General features: G+C 40.4%; 1 protein-coding gene across 3 annotated transcripts in view; it reads left to right on the top strand.

Annotated features, from left to right (window-relative positions):
• Positions 1 to 17,262, top strand: part of IQCK (IQ motif containing K) — a 56,889-nt gene that overhangs the window by 1,102 nt on the left and 38,525 nt on the right. For all 3 annotated transcript variants that reach the window (XM_042864216.1, XM_042864218.1, XM_042864217.1), the window contains exons 2-6: positions 4,058 to 4,113; positions 5,839 to 5,977; positions 8,790 to 8,887; positions 14,436 to 14,488; positions 14,619 to 14,696. In XM_042864216.1, the coding sequence (XP_042720150.1) occupies positions 4,058 to 4,113; positions 5,839 to 5,977; positions 8,790 to 8,887; positions 14,436 to 14,488; positions 14,619 to 14,696 (424 nt within the window). The remainder of the gene's footprint in view (positions 1 to 4,057; positions 4,114 to 5,838; positions 5,978 to 8,789; positions 8,888 to 14,435; positions 14,489 to 14,618; positions 14,697 to 17,262) is intronic.

Here is a 17,262-nt window from a genome sequence, read left to right as displayed (position 1 = left end):
GAACCAATGATCAGGTTAACAAAAGGGTAAGCTTTCCCTAATACAGAGATCCGGTATATCGCGACGCTTATACAATTTTATCGCGACGTATGTTGGTACAGTTCAAGACAAGTGATGATTAGTGGATGTCTATATTCTTCTATGGGCCAGTGCTCGATGATGTGACTGGAGGCATGAGGTCCTGAGGTGCAAGTCCGTTCTATGTTCCATCAGTCCCATGCAGACCATCACCAGGTGTTGTACGTGATCTGACAGCAACACTGGAACGCTTGATGGCATTTTGTTCCTTCCAGTGGTCCTGAAGGCTCACAGACTCACGGGGAGTAATACAGATGTTTCACAGGTACCAGGAGGGGAAGGTCTGCTCTCCAGGGCAAGATACAGGCCGTATTTCTGTCTTGGGTCAACACTTCCGCTTGTACCACACCTTTTGGCCGGATATCTGCGGCTGCATAACGATATCAGGCACCAAAGGAGGTGTCCTGATCTGCCATAGGGACATGATGGGGGTCCCTTTAGCAATAAAGATCGGAGTGTTGACCACAATATCAGTAGGCCATGTACCTATTACTGGAGGGACTACTGAGCCTCCCACCTCCAATAGTCTCCCCCAAGGTGCAAGTAGGCCACACCACTTGGGTCCTACCTGCACCTTCCAGGGCCATTTTATTTTATGGCTACCTGGCTCTAAGTTTTCAGGGGCAGGGAGCAGAAGATTATTTTCATTACCAATCTGGGGCCTTACCTGATGATCAGTGCCCGTAATTTGGATCCTAAGCGGGGTGGCCCATGTCATCTGCAACATTCTCAGGGCACTGGGTCTGCCATCTCGAGGTCTTTCATTCAGGTCCCACAGGGTTTCATACAGTCTTTTTGTCCACCCCTGCAAGGACTGGGAGTCTGTCTTCAGGGCAGCCTTAAGAATACCGTTATAACGTTCGATGAGGCCTGCCCCTGTTGGATTATATGGCAGGTGGAATCGCCATTCGATGTTATTTTCTTCTGCCCAGCGCTGTATCGTTGCACCAGTAAAATGAGTCCCTTGGTCGCTCTCGATGACTTGAGGTGTCCCGTAGGCAGACATCAGTTTAGTGAGTGCCTTGATGGTATATGCCTGGTTTGCTTTCGGTACTGGATAGGCCTGCAGTAGCCCACTTGCAGTGTCGACACAGGTCAGGGCGTATCTTGCCCCTTCGGAACGAGGAAGGGGCCCGATGTAATCGACCTGCCATCGCTGGAGAGGATTGTGTCCCCTAGCAAGGTGGGCTGTTGTTTCGGGCAACAATCTCGGTCTCATCTTGGAGCAAGCGTCGCAATCCTGGCATGCCTGGACGATATCAGATAGTTGTATGGGCAGTCCCCATGCTTTAGCAGCTGCCCACATTGTCTTTTGTCCAGCATGCCGTAGCTTCTGATGTAACCAGCGGGCGATGTTCTCAGATGGTGAATTCTCAATCCATCGAACTCGGGCCAGTGTGTCGGCTTCATCGTTTCCCGGTGACTGTAGGGGCTGATGACCAGAAACATGGTAGACACGTACAGTCCTGTGTTTGACCGTATTCCATATATCTAACCACATGTCTTTGCCCCAGATCGGTCGGGCGTGGATAGTCCATTCCTGGGTGGCCCACTGTGCAATCCAGAGAGTGAGCCCCCGGTACACAGCCCAACTATCTGTGCAGATGTTCAGAATACCATCACCAGGTTCCTTGGTTATAACCATCCACACAGCTCGCAGTTCTGCCTATTGGCTGCTCTGACCATCCCCCTCATCGAACCAGATTGTCTCGGTGGAAGGATGGTATGCTATTGCTCTCCACTTGCTCGGGTTGCCCTTGCTGGACCCATCTGTGTACCAGGCATCTTCAGGGATAGGATATTTTCCCTCCTGAACGGGACTCCTCTCTGGTAGAGCGACCAGTATTTCTTTTGGTGCATCACTGTGATACGTAACTGGGCCTAGGATCTTCTGGAGTTCTTCTTTCAAGGGTGATGAAGACAGACTGCTCCTTTGGCTGAGATAGGCGACCCATCGTGCCACTGTTTGTGCTTGGGCCACCCCGTCTTAGGAAGGTGGGTCAGATCTTTCACCCACCCCTGAATTGGCAGAGTGGTCTTGACTATAACTGCAGCTGTTTGAGTTATTGGCTCTACTGCCTGTAATGCCGAATAGGCAGCCAATAACTGTTTTTCAATCATACTGTATCTTTCTTCTGCTCCGTGCCAAACCTGAGACCAGAAACCAATGGGGGTCCAAACAGAACTCTGGTGTTGCCACAGGCCCCAACCGAAGCCATCTTGAGTAACATGAACGTCCAACTCGGCTGGGAGGGTAGGATCAAATATAACCAATGCCTGAGCTTGTTTAACTGCCAGTTTTGCTTGTTGGAAAGCATCCTGTTCGGTTTTCCCCCAGTCCCATAGCTGCCCCTTTTTTGTGAGTCTGTATAGTGGCCTTAGCAGCTGCGCTAGGTGAGGTATAAAGGAATGCCAATAACCCAATATACCTAGAAACTCTTGCAGCTGCTTTGATGTTGTAGGGACTGGGAACGCCTGAACCTTATCTATAACAGCACTGGGTAGCACTTTGGTCTTTCAAAAGCTGATTTTCAGTTTCTAAAGTATTATTTCTTAAGTCCGCATGATTTAAAGCAGTTAATAATGGCCATGCCACCATGGAGGCAGCCAGTTGTCTTTCTTTGGTAGTGAGGACATCCTTGCCAAGTCCTTGAAAATAGTCCGCCATGCAATATGGGGAGAGATTGCCCATAATGCGTAAGGGACCCCATTTTTCAATGATGGCAGCTAACTCATAATAGGGCGATCCCTCAAATCCTGGGATCTGCCCTGGAATCATTTTCTCTAGAGGAGTATTGTTCTCCCCCTTGACCCATTTATAGAAATTCCACAGAAAAGACATGATGTTAATTTCAGTATATTTAGCCTGCCTGGCTTGCCAAGTATATAACCAAGATGTTATAATCACAATATAATTGTGTATAATCAATAGATATCAAGATGTTATAATCACAATATAATCAAGAGAATAAGGCAAAGCAGACAACGATCACAAAAGAGAATAAGTGGAAGAGCTTACCCTTGGGTTGAGCTCACCAGAAGACACCAAAAGAGGGGATCTCCAGAAGAGATCCTTCCCCTCTGGTAGCCAGCTCTTAAATAGGTCCAGGAGGGGTGGAGCCTGGCTCCACCCCTTCCGGCAGCACAGGTGAATTGCCTTCACCTGTGCTCCTCTGGCTGACTCAAGGCTCACCTCAGGTGATTAATCAGAGGTTCAGGCCGTGACTCAGCAATTCCCATACAATGCCCCATCCCTGCAGGCATTTGAGGCTAGGCTGGATGTGGCTCTGGGCAGCCTGGGCTGCTGGTTGGTGACCTGCACACAGCAGGGGGTTGGAACTGGATGAGCACTGTGCTCTTTTTCAACTCAGGCCATGCTATGATTTTTTGATTCTGGATCCCATAACTTAGGATCACTGACCTTGAGTGCTCTGTCTCTCAGGGCCCTTTGTGTTGCCTGACCCAGGAGGGTTTGGTGTCCCTATCAGATTCATTGCCATTCTTGGTTATTTTTCTTACCTTGATTTGCTCTAATTTCAGTGGTTTACTGCTCCTGCACTGGTGCTTTTTTGGAAGTGGAGAAGATAGGTCTTAGCATTGTCCTGGGAGCTTGTACGCTCATATGGAAACACAGGGGAAGTTGAAAAGCCATGCTGTATACTGGTGAAACCAATGGTTGATAACGTGTGAGCATCTGCATTATAATATTTTAGATTATTATTTTTTGGTCAAAAATATTTTTTCCAATGAGGAGTTATTTTATAGCTGAAAACCTTGTACTTGACTTAAAACCAGGACAAGAGACTTCAAAATGTTGCCTTTTCTTAGCACATCAGGTTCTGTATTAAACTAATAGTCGTTCTGTACTGACTTTATTTTTTCAAACTGGAGTAGAGCCTTTCAGAAGGTAATGCTTGGTTAGAATAAAAGTGGTTTTAAAATCTTTCATGTAATTGTTGTACTTTTTTTTTACTCTAAGAGTACGAAGCAGAACAGCATCCGTTTCCAGACATCCCTGAATCAGCGCAGAAATCTGTAAGTATAGTTCAAGTACCAAATCTTCATAAGGTATCGTGTTTTAAATAACAGAATAGGAAAATTAGGTATCCGCAGAGTAGGGTCATTCATAAAGTGTAAACAGAACTACATTTTGTAAACAACTGTGAATCAACAAATGCAATATTCCAAATCATGGCTTTTGTCGAAAGCAACTTGGGGAGTGCTGTCCTAAAATTAGATGGCAGCTGTGTTTTGTGTGCACAGCCTGCTGCCTTTTGTCTTCAGCTGTCAGCTTTGCAGGGGGGAGGCAGAAGTGTGCAGGGGTCTCCTGCTGCTGCTGGTGCAGGCAGACCCAGCATTGATGTGTAAAACAGAGGGAGCAAGCACTGCCAAGGAGTTATGCCTCAGTTTCACATTTGTGGTAGGTCACGTAGATGTGACCGTCGAAGTCAGAGGAATTAAACCCGATCACAGCTGCCCAGAGTCTACATTTGACCAGGTAAATTCAGTCTAGGAAAACTAGTTTGGCAGACAGAAGCAGTACACAAGAACAAACCCTTTTAACTCTTTTTCCCCAGCAGTTCTACAAGCAGCAAAACTAATTATTTTAATAATCACAAAGTTAACTTTCATTTAAAATAGGTGTCTTCTTATTACGCTGTATTTAGGTTACTTTATTCAAGGCCTTCTGGTTCAAATTGTTTGACATGTAGTAAGTTTAGGCCTTTACATAGTATATCATGTTTCCTTAAGTAAAACTAGCTTCATCACAGGACATTGTTGAAATTAAATTGTGTACTCTGCTTAGGACATTCATGAGTCTAGGCGTTATATATTGACATATCTGAGCATTTAATGCCAGAATGTAATAGTGTGCCTTTTTATGTTGATGTGTACTTTTTATAATTTCCTGAAGCATCATTTTATGTATCTTGCAAACATCACTGCAGTCATTGCATATGATATTGCAGTCACTGACTTGCAATATTGTATTTTGTATGTGTGGTGGCCTGGGTCCACTGCTTGCTCTTCAGCAACTCGTAAATTCAGCTGAATTTCAAAGGGAAACTGTTGAGATGACATCTTTTTCACAGCATGTTTTCATACCAAATATGGTGGAGTGCATTCTTGCGTATGTAATGGGAGGTATCTGGATTTCTGTAACAGATGTAGTTCACAATCTGCTAAAGGTACTCTCCTGGCTCACTGTAACAATTCTTGTACTTCTAAATACATAAGTAAAATTGTGGACTGCTTTTTTTTTTTTGTGGTAACTGTAATTGTTCCTGTATGAAGAAACTTAAGATTGGCATTTACACTTGTTCTGAACTTATTTACTTGTGCTTTGTTTCTTTTAGAACTTCTGAGCAAGACAGAATATATAAGCTTCTGAGTGGAAGAATACTTATTCAGAAAACATTCCCAATTTTAATTTTCAAAAAATTATTATTTTTTTAGAATGGCTAAAATATTTTTTAAATTATGATATCTTGCCACCTTCTTTTAAAAACAATCACATGCCTTCTCCAAGCTTTGAATGTTTTCGTTCAGTGGAAACTGTAAAAAATTTTAAGTGAAATTGTTTGTTTTTGAAGTGTGCAGAAAATATGGAACTAATTTAATATTTGTTTTAGAAAATTAGAATTTGTTTTATTTTTTTTTTAACTGACTGACCTTACAGCAGTGTACCTGCTGAATTGGTTTCTACATTTCTTTCAGTTTGATTGGGATATTTATGTGGGTTCCGTTTATCTTAAACAGATGAGTTGGGAAGCAGGAATGTTGCAGCCATTCTGTACAGAACAGTTTTACTCATCCCCTGCAACTGATGCAGTTGTCCAACAGTTGCTTCCCACACCTGAGGCAGCCCCCCTTCCAGAAGCACCTGATCCAAAAACATGTAAGTAGGGCTATATTACCTTGTATCCTCCTGTGAATATTTTTCTCTAGTTTGGCAGGAGTTTGTCACTGGCTGCAGTTCATTACAGAATCACAATATCATTAAAATTGGAAAAGACGTCTAAGACCATCAAATCCCACCATCCAGCTACCACCAATATTGCCCACTAAACTGTGTCTCTGAGTACCACATCTCCACAGTTCTTGAACCCCTCCAGGGATGGTACTCCACCACCTCCCCAGGCAGCCTGTGCCAGTGCCTGGCCAGTCTTTTAGAGAAGAAATATTTCCTAATATTGAACCTGAACCTCCTCCAGTGAAACTTGAGGCCATTCCCTCTTGTCTTATCACTGGTACTGGGGGGAACTTGCACCTCACCACAACCTCCTTTCAGGAAGTTGTAGAGAGCAATAAGGTCAGCCCTGAAATTTCTCTGCTCCCAGCTGAACAATCCCAGTGTGCTCCAGACCCCTCACAGCTCCACTGCCCTTCTTTGGACACACTCCAGAGCCTTGTTGTCTTTCTTTTTGTGTGAGGGGCTCAGAACTGAACACAGCACTTGAGGTGCTGCATTATCACTGCTGAGTAGGAGGGATGATCCCAGTCCTGCTGGCAACACGGTGTCTGATACAAGTCAGGATGCTGCTAACGTCAGTCACGTGGGCACACTGCTGTCTCGTGTTCAGCTGGCTGTTGACCAGCATCCTCAGATCCTTTTCTGCTGCACAGATTTCCAGCCACTGTGCCCCACATATTCCATAGGGTTGTTGTGACTGTTTTTCAGAACACTGTGCTTGGTCTTGTTGGTTCTCATACGCTTGGCCTTAGCCCATTGATGCAGCCTGTCTAGATCCCTCTGTAAGGCCTTCCTACTCTCAGGCAGATCAACACTTCCCCCGGACTGGTGTCATCTGCAAACTTAATGAGGACACACTCAATGCCATCATCCAGATCATCAGTAATAATATTAAACAGGAGAGGCCTGAATACCAACCCCTGGGAGCACTGCTCGTGACCCATTGCCAGCTGGATGTAACTCCATCCACCAGCACTCTGGGCCGAGTCCTCCTGCCAGTTTTTTACCCAGCAGAGATCATACCTGCCAGACCACGGGCTGTACCTTCTGCAGGAGAGTACTGTGGGAGACAGTGCCAAAGGCTTTGCTGAAGTCCAAGTAGACAACAACGACAGCTTTTCCCTCATCAACCAGGCAGGTCACCTGGTCACAGAAGGGGAAGAGGTTAGTCAAAGTGCTAACAGTTCAAAAGCATTAAAAAAAAAAAGCACCTAACAGCTGAAGTGCTAACAGTTACATCACCTTTTCTGAAGTGGAACTTACTTTGGTCTGTGTGCAGGAGCCAGCTTGGCCTCTTCGTTAGGTGAAGGAATTGTTAGTAGTGTCTAGCCATTATAGTATTCTACTATCTTCTGAATTATTTGACCAGTTAGATCAGAGAGGGACAAGTATTTCTGCTTCTAAATTAATAATGCAAAATTAGGATCTACAGACTAGGCAGATGATTAAAACTGCTTTCAAAATATTGTTTTACTCAAGTGATTACAAATCAGAGTGGAAATAACTCTCGAGTTTTGTTATTTTGTTTTTATCAGTTTCTATAACATTTCTACCAATTTACAAATAATTGTATGTTTTTAGTGTTTCAGCTGTGTGTTGCTGGAAGAGGAAGTATCTGTGACTTCATCCTTATCAAACACACTAAAACCAGAATACATACTGCATGGCAGGTAGTCTGGCTTTAAATTGAGGGCAGCACTTCAGTCAGTAAGTCATCCCTGCTTCTGAGAGATTTTGACAGCTTCTGGTTTGTTCACCATTCCAAGAGTAGGGCTCTTACAGCTACATATGGGGTCATGCTCCTTGTTCCCACAGGCCCAGTGAGCGTGAGTTCCTGCATGTATGGTATGGTGTCCTCATTAAAGGAGGCAGAAGGCTCCTTCACCTTAACCAGTTTATAAGTTGGTGGTGAAAGATCCTGTTGGAGGAGATGGGGATGTAGCTGAGACGAAGATAGCGTGAATGTCTTGGGAAATGTATAGCCATTCAGCTTTATGTAGAACAAAGACAATGGGTTGTTTTTTGTGGTGGTGTTTGTTGATTTGTTTTTTGTTTTTGTTTTTTGTAACACTGACAGTAGCTGCCTTCTTTTGCTTAGAATTCAGAGCATGAGCACACAGGAAATAGGGCAAGTAGAGCTCAATGTACTGTCAGTGGAAACATAAACAAGAGAGATGCCAATCCAGACAGCCCTTTCAAGGTGTATGGATTAATGTTCAGATTCAGAAGGATCTGGTGAGTAGGAAGTAGTTAGGAGAGAAATCACTGAAATACAACCTTTTTTCCCCTCTGCCTAGAAAATCAGTTTTATAACCAACACTATTACAACAGATTGTTAAGAGCGTGAGTGCAGATATCAAAAGAGGTCTGGCTGTAAGAGCCCTGAGTGCAGTGCAGTCACATTTGCTGTTCTTTCTGTCAGGGTAAATCAGTCCACGTTGCTCCTCATTTCCTCATGCTAAACTGCTTCTGGTGTTTGAGTTTTACTCTAGTCTGACATCTTTGAGGCACACTGCAGTGTGCAGTGTTGATGCACCTTTGGTTTGAAATTTATGTTTATGTAATCTTGTCTGAAGAAATGGAAGACAGACCTATGGCTGTATCAAAGCTTAGAGAATCTGTATGTGGTTCAAGCTGCAGTCATATTGATTAAATGACTTCTACTTCATTTATGTTATCTACTCTTTGTGAAATGTAAGTGCTTGTCTACAAGTGAAAGCTGTACTGTTCTGTGCAGGTTCTCCTCAAGCATATTTAGAGTACTACATATTTCCAGTACTCTTACCCGGAATGACTGAACTTCTGCATCAAGCAAAGAAGGAAAAGTGCTTTGAGGTTAGTTCTTAGTTTGCAGTTCAGATCACTGTCAAGGAATTACGGCCTTTTATTTCACAGGTTGTGTTTCTTTATGTTGTGCTTGTTTACATAAAAACCGATGACAATACTATGAAATAATATATTGTGAGTTGTTTTGGATCTAGTTTGCTGGGAGTGGTTTTTTGTCTGGTAATCCAGAATAGATTGTATACCACACACACTTCATCATTATGCCAATGTCTATTCACACCCAATTCTCCTTAAATATTCAGTTGCATCTAGCCAAAGCTGTGTTGTATTTCCAAGAAATGCACTTTCTTTTAGATTACTGTGCATCACTCATTTCAGAGACATAAAAAACTTGATGTTTACTTAATACAGTTCATTTTATTACTCAGTTATTTTTTTTGGTCTGACATCCTAAGATAGGTATAATTTCTATTTTAGATTTTAAAAGTTCTGTATAAATTAATTCCATTTAAGTGGAAAGCAGGGTATTTAGCATTGATGAGCTTTTGAAAAATGTACTTTTAAAAATATTTGTCTTCTATGTATATTTATGTATTTCTTCTGTCTGTGTGTGAATGTACCTATAGAGGCAGTCCACTTTGTACATAGGGGATACTTAAGAATACATTAGAACCAGTGCAAAAGAAAGCTCGCCGTATCAGCCTAACTTCCTGACCCCCAGCAATAGATTAGGAACTCAGGGTTGTTGGGTTTGCATCATTTCTGCTATTTTCTCCAGCCATAGAAGTATTTTTTTAATTTCTTCCCCACTTTTTGCCTGTCATCAGCAGTTTTCATGCTAATACTTACCTCTTCTTTATTTAATTCTAAATTAAAACGAAAGCTAAGTGAGGATGATTTTGAGATACTAGTGGGTTAATTATCTGAGGTCTTGGCATACCTGCACTCCAACTACTGACACTGACTTCCTGTTATAGGTATGTGTATATGTGATAACAGACATCATGGAACAAATTGTAAAAATTACATCTGTAGTGTTTGCCATTGCCCCAGATGTGCTTAGCACAGCCTAAAATTCCTTAATTCACTTACCAAAAATTCACTTACCATGCTTGACTGGACACTCCAAACTTGTATTTCATATCCAGATCTGTACTTTTAATAACAGTGAGTTATTTCCATTTTTTGCTTTGTCTTTAAAAGATTTGTGTCTGTCTGTGAGATGATTGGTTTTATAGGTACGTTTGTGGGCATTTATAATTTGTGATTAATACATGTGAAATAAGAAGGTGGTCAGTGGACGTGTCACTGTGGCTTGACATCTCTATACATTATTCCTGCCATCAATTTTATGGTATCTGGCCAAGAACAAATTGAACATGTATATTATTCATCACACTTTAATGAAATTTATATTGATTCAGATTTTGTTTGAAGGAGTAGATACTGTCTAACAAAAAAAGCATGTTTTGAAGCTGCCTTAAAATACAGTCCTAAATAGGTATTACATATATTTGAAGGCAATAGAGCAGTGCTTAATACAGAAGTATTCTTAGAAATACTTTAGCTTTAAACTTAGCACAAATCTGAGATTACTTTGTCCTTTTTCAATCTGAGATATTTTGCAGAGGTTCTGTGGTATGTATATTGATTGTCCTCAGAATAGATTTTTGTATGCTTCTGCGCGTCGCTTTATAGAAAACTTTTTTTAAAAAAAGTCAAATGCCAAGTTTAAGCAATTATTTTCTAATATCTAGAAACATCATAAAAATTAGCAGAGTGGTTTTTGTGGTTATATGGAGAAGTCCTGATATTGAGGAAGGAAATTTAGGAAAGCAAGTTTATGCCAGATGATCATTTTCCGCTGTGGCATCGTTTCCTTCTCTTTTTGAACAATAACGACTAAAACAACAGCTCTCAATCCTTGCCATATAAACGAATATTTGTGTTCTTTTCCATTACTAACCAGGTGCTTGTACTTGGACATTCTGTTTCCTTTTCTGACTTAAATGCGTAATTTCTAATTGTACTGTTGTTTTGTAAGAAATATGTTGTTCTGTATGAATTCGAAGGAAAAAACTGTGCCACATCTTGTATTAAAGTGGTTATTGCAATGGCTGGTACTGATTTTTAGGATAAAAAAACAACCCTTAGAAAGCCCAGAGGAAGCTGAGAGCAGGGAGAAAGATTCCTGTGATAAACACAGTGGAAATAGCTTCAAAAATAGGAAGAGAACAAAGAGTAAAAAGATTCATGGAATTCATGAGAGAAAAAGAGAGCAACATGATCAATTGTGATTAAGGTAACTGAAATTGTAAAGGATGAGAGCAAAATATGGGATTTGAATTCTGGCTAGACATGAGTCATTAAAGCCCCTTTACAAAGGGCAGCTCCAATAGAATAAACCAGAGGAAGATAAATGGAAGAAGCAGTGCAAAAAAGAGAGGAGTAGTTGAAATGATGGCAGGCACTGCTGTGTGAGCCTGGGGAAAGAGAGAGGGAATGGTGGGGGGGGGAGCAAAGAGTGGATTGTTGATGAGAGCACTAAAGGTCTTCACGTGTTAAAGGGATTGAAGAAAATGGGATAAGGGAGTTTGGGTCATGGGAACAACAGAGGAAGTCAAGGTAGAGATCAGAAAAGACACCTGTCTGGAAGAGAAGAATCAGAATCAGAAGGGAAGTGTGGAAAAGGAAAGCAGTCATCTATGTAAGAAAGCAGTCTGCAAGGTCTTATTTGGAAAGTGATGGAACAACTTAAACATTTGATTTGTAATAGGCTTCTTTTCGTTACATAGTGAGTACACATGAGAAATCTAAAAGCAAAACCCTAGTAGAGCTGCCAGCTGCCAGATATATCTGCAGGCTTCAAATGAACTGGGAGCAGTCTGCAGGAGCTTCATTTTTAAATGAGAGATTTAAAAGAGACCTATTCGATTGTCCAGTGCATTCCCTTGCTGATTTTTTTTTTTTCTATTGTCATTTGTCCTGCGCTTTATTGTGTCTGCTTTCAAAAGTCTCTGGGGAAAGATACTTTATTAAATCTTTTATTTCATGAAACTTGAGTAATGCATTCATTTTTCAAAATAAAGACTAAACAAGGTTTGAACACTTTTATTTTCATAACTATGGTTTTTCTCTCTTGTTGGCAATTGCAGAAAGAAATTGCTGTGACAGACTGTGTGGAATATATTATATTTTAAAGTATGTTAAATGAGGGAAAGCAAATGGAAGAAGATCATCTGATGTCTCTGGAATCTCCCCATCACCAATATTTTTGCATTATTATTACCAAGCACACTGAAGATAGGAACATGCATTCTGATCATAAATAGTTAATAAAGATTTCTGCAGGTTAACAATGTGCATTGTGCAGATATTTCCTGTGTTTATTTTGATTCACGTGGCATAGGAGGAATGTGTCAAAGACAGGTCAATTTATGTCATTCTTTCCCTTCTGTAAATGTTGACTGCTGTGCAACTCAAGATTTAATTGACTAGCAGAGTGAGCTGTTTCCTGGCAGGAAAAAGAAAAAAAAAAAAAAGAAAAGAAAGGATTTAGACTGAATCACTCTCTGATAAGCTCACTGAATCTGACAAGGATAGGCTAAGATGAATTTGATTCACTGATAACTGCTTTGACAACATTATTCTGATCGTTTTTCTTCCCATTGCAAAGGAACTTAAAACAGATTAAATTACTAATGCTAGATTAAATTTCATTTTCTTGACAAAGCATAGAGTTTGGCTTCAGAAACAATTCGTTGAATAATGGATCCAGTTTTGTACTGGGCTTGGGAATATCTACATAAGGACAATCAAGCAGTGTTTTCAGATTCTGTTCAAGTGAAAGTCATCATGTAAAATAAGCTGCAGAAATCTCCCTAGTAAAGGGTGTTGGTGTCTCAAAACATAGGTGTTTGGCATTGTACTGATAAGTGAGAAAATTCCTTGGAGAGACATACATGTTCTACACAGCCAAGCATTGTAGTGGAGCTCTCCATGAACCCCAGAACTTTTGTTGTGAAGCCTGAAAAGGGATGTGGAGTTCAGGACTGAAAGGAGTTCTGTAATCTCCTCATTCTGTTCTCCCACTTACCTTTAAGGCAGTTGTCTACCTATGGTAAGATTTACTTAGAAAAGTAGGTGCTTTCTGAGGTGTTGTCTAGGGATGCTGTGCTGTCTACCTGTGAACTTCACTGTTGTCATCCCCTAGTTATGTGACCGCCCTGCATCCTTCACTGGATGCAGTCCGGATCTTAAAGAACTTTCCTCATCCACTTCAGGTGTGGCTGTGATACAAAGTGATTCTGTGTTGCACCCTAAATCTCAAACCTTGAGAGAATGGCAGCACTTCTTGTCTGCCTTGCTCTTCACATGCCCTTTTTTTTTTTTTTTTTTTTTTTTTTGCATCGTTTTATGCATTGATCTCCAATTGTGTAGTTATTCTGATTTCTTAGCAAGTGGCAGTATTTCCATCATTTCTTGCAGTTCAAGGCTCCAACCTTTTTCATGACATCTAATGGTTTTCACTAACGTGTTTGACCAGTATGAATTGTTTTCCTAGAGTAATGATTTCAGTTTATACTCCCATCTGATGTGGTGTTACCTTCTGCGTGGGAATAGGCTTTCTTTCTTCCAAATGGCTGCTAGTTTAATAAAGTATTGATTGTCTCTCTTCAGCAGTGGCTAAATATCTTTTATCCTTCACTCTCTGGCTGTATATGTCTGTTACACATCTTGTGTAAGAGGGTTCCTGAACAGACTAGTCAATTCTGACCAGCAGTCTAGATTATATTTTCCATGCTATGGAACCACACCTGGTGTATGAAAAGAAGAATAAGCACCTGTAGTCATTTGTACACTTTATTTGCAAGGATGGAATGCAAAGAGGAAACCTCCAGGAAAAGACAGGCTTTAATTCTATACTGATCAAAATTCTTGCTTGGTATTTTGATCTCAAAAGGTATTTTGTAGTATGTAGTGCAGTCCAGTTGAACAGGTCCTGTTCAACTGAGTCTGCAGTTAAAGGCTGCATCTGGACTACCCAACAGGAAATTTTGTGTGAGCAGCCATGCAGTGCGCTGTCGTGTGTACGTATGCACAACACCTGCAAGTTTCCTCTATGCAAGAGGAAACAATGTTCCATCAATGTCCTTTCAAATCCTTGGAAGTAATGAAGTAATTTAAGTATGATAATAGAGCTTTGAACAAATGGCAAGTAGGCTTACAACATATTTTCATGTAAGAGTTCTGTTAATTTCTTTGCATTGAGGTTGCCACTAAAGGAGATTACCCTTCAGAGACATTTCTTTCAGCTATACTACAGTGAGTATCAAGATAACGTATGTAAAATTTTCTCACTCATTTTTTGACTTGGCTTGACATTATAACTTGACGTTTTAGCATTTCACAAAAGGTTGAAGATTTTGGCTGAGCCACTGACTGTTGGCAATAGCAGTATTTAAGGAGACAGAGTAACATCCCATATATTTTATTTAATAAAAACAGTCAGTTTAGCATCTGTTCCTTTCCGCTAGTAAAAACATGTGACTTATCCAAAGATAATAAATAATATGAAACTATCTTCTATCTTTAGAGAAAAAGGACCAAATTTATTGCCTGTGATTTCCTAACGGAGTGGTTATACAAGTAAGTTAATCATGGCTTTTGCTGTTAATATATGTCCAATGGCTCAAAGACAGTAATTTCTAAATGGAATAGCTGCTCTTTAATATTAATTGCTTTCTTTTTCTCTTGTTTGTTTGTTTGTTTTAATCAGCCACAATCCAAGGAGGAAAGATGAGTCATTCACAGAGTTCTTTTCTATCCCTTTTGTTCACGACTGGCTAAAGAACCAGTAAGTTATTGCAGTAGTCAGAATAATCTCTCCTCTTTTTATTCTTTTCCTCCAGTTATTACAAAAATGTACTATGGTTTCAGTGCATTATATTTTTTCCACTCTAAATGCCCTCTACTTTGTGCAGTAAAGAACTATATGATCCTTTCTAACTTGGTAGTGTATTGTTTACAACGTATTTTTTGCATTAGTTTAGAATTGGTTTAGAATTGCATTGGTTTAGAATTCTTAAACATCAATTGTTAAACAGAGCAGGACGTGCAAATAACCTGGTAGTATTATGAGTATAGCTGTAACCAGGAACAAAACAATGTTTTTAATGCTGCCTCCTACAGTGGAAATCTTTGAGGAAATACGATCTAGAAGTTCTTCCTCTAACTGTAAGCAGCTGTTTTAAAAGTACTTGTAGTAATCTTTGGCATTAGTATGCATTTATGCCCATATGTATGACTTTGCACTTGAGTAATGAGCACTTGTTTCAGCAGTCTCAACCCCAGGTTTCTCATTATTCCCTCAGAACCCACCTACCTAGCAATTTGAAACATTTGTTACTGTTCTTGAGGTTTCACTTTGTTTTACAGTGCAGCTGTGGTATGAAAAAAAGAAAAAAGTACAGCCCAGGGTGAGAGAATAAAGAAATTGAGGAGGTCAGATTTGGGAGAAAGTTTTCTGTTAAATACTTAATTGGAGACTAGATTGGTCGTTGGTGAAAACTTAGAGATGAATGTCACTGTAGACATGTTTGAGTCTTTGTGCTACATAAGTGGAAGGTGAGCTTTCTTGTGAAACAGAATCCTTTGGAGAGACTTAGAACCTTGAGTCACTGACCCAGCAAGAGAAAAGCTCCTTGGTATATTCTGGTTTTTGGAAGCAAGTTGTAAAGTGAGGCATGGACAATTAACTCTGGCTATCTTAAGGACAGTCATGTCATCAAAGCTGCCTAGGAAGCGTCTGCACTAAGGGAGCCATTGGGGGGTGACCCATTTCATCTCAACTGTGTTAGCTTCAGGTACCTTTACTGTATCATACTGCCCAGCTGCTGTTGTTCGAGCCTTGTGTGGCGCCTCTAAAATTTTCATTCACTAGGTGGTCTTGCCAACAAAATTCCTAATTAAGGCAGTAATTTTGGAGTTGTGAAGCTAATTATGAAATGCATTGAAGTTGTCATACTGATTTCCTAAGCATGCTAAGAGCCTTTGGACAGTAAGGCAATTTTGATACCGCTGAACGGTTGGGGTGGATATCTATGCATAAAATAAATGTCTAAGTTCACAGTTTAACAAATATTCCTCCTAGATGTAAAGCGTACCTACATTGTTCCTTGCCCTCTCCTGTTCTTCATTCCAACGTGCTTCTAGTCAACATGATAGCACCTTGTTTGATAGTATGCTTGGTTATTCTGACCAGAAACCTCCTCCGAGTTAAAAATATCTCTGCCAAATATGAGGGTTTTGTATAGCTCTTTAAAATGTAGATCATTTCTCCAATCTGGTTCACTTGGGAGTCAAACAATCCTTTGCATTGGCACAAAAGAAAGATTAAAATGAAGGGCTCAGGCCAAGGTGAAGAAAGCAAATGAGCCGGTAAGATGTAGTGGTGGTGGCAGGAACTGCTTAAGTCAGCTTTGCCAACAAGAGAATACACTGTGGAATCACAGCCTGAATGACTCATAGCTTCTGCTAGGACTTGTGCTCCTAAATAACATAGTGACAGCTCCACAAGGACACTGACGTGTCAAAGTATTTTTTAAATTTATATGCATTTGGTCTCCAGTCCTCTGAGCAATGAGGCCTTCACAAATAATTTATTGAAAAGCAATTCTAGTGTGAACACACCTTGCAATTACAGATTTCTTAACAAATATTGCTTATGAAGTAAGCATCACTATTGTGAAATGAAAGATTGAAATATTAAATGAGAATTTGTTATTATGTTCTTCTGGGTAAGTTATAAATAATTTATTATTTTATCTTCCTGGACACAACAGTTAGAATGTGATTGAGTCTCTGTATTTTATTGTCATTTCTGTTTTTGTCTGTAATTGTTATCTTTTTTTTTAATATATTCCATACTTGACTATGACTTTTTTGGCTCTCCTCCAGTGCCTCCAGTTCTTCTTTGCAGCTTTTTTTTTTAAGCATAGTCAAAGTCATGGTCTTATGAGTCTCACTTCCCATACTATGTGTTTCTAAGTGAGATCCTCCAGCTGAGTTTCCCTTTAGGAGACCTGAAGTCAGCTTCCAGAATTTTAAATTCAAACATTGTTGCCTTAAAAGTTGGTTGTCGTAAACTTGTAAAATTACTTCAGGTTTGTTTTCAGCTTTAGTATTTACAGTAATTGCTATGATAGCAGTACATAAAAGCCCTAGTATACTTACACTGTCTTCACTGTGCTCAGGATAGTACTAGTAGCACAGACGACATATGAAGGCTGCTCCAAAAGCAATGCCTCCTATTTCATTAGTTTGGCCCATGATGTCAGAGGCAGTTGTTGGTGCTATGGCAGTAGAGGTGGAACCTTCCCCCCTAGGAAGGCTCTTGCTCATCACTGATAAAATTGTGCAGC

The sequence above is a fragment of the Lagopus leucura genome, unplaced genomic scaffold (genome assembly GCF_019238085.1).
Source record: "Lagopus leucura isolate 7727_CA_CO unplaced genomic scaffold, USGS_WTPT01 Super-Scaffold_760, whole genome shotgun sequence".
NCBI classification, from domain to species: Eukaryota; Metazoa; Chordata; class Aves; order Galliformes; family Phasianidae; genus Lagopus; species Lagopus leucura.
This window is presented reverse-complemented; position numbering and strand designations above follow the sequence as displayed.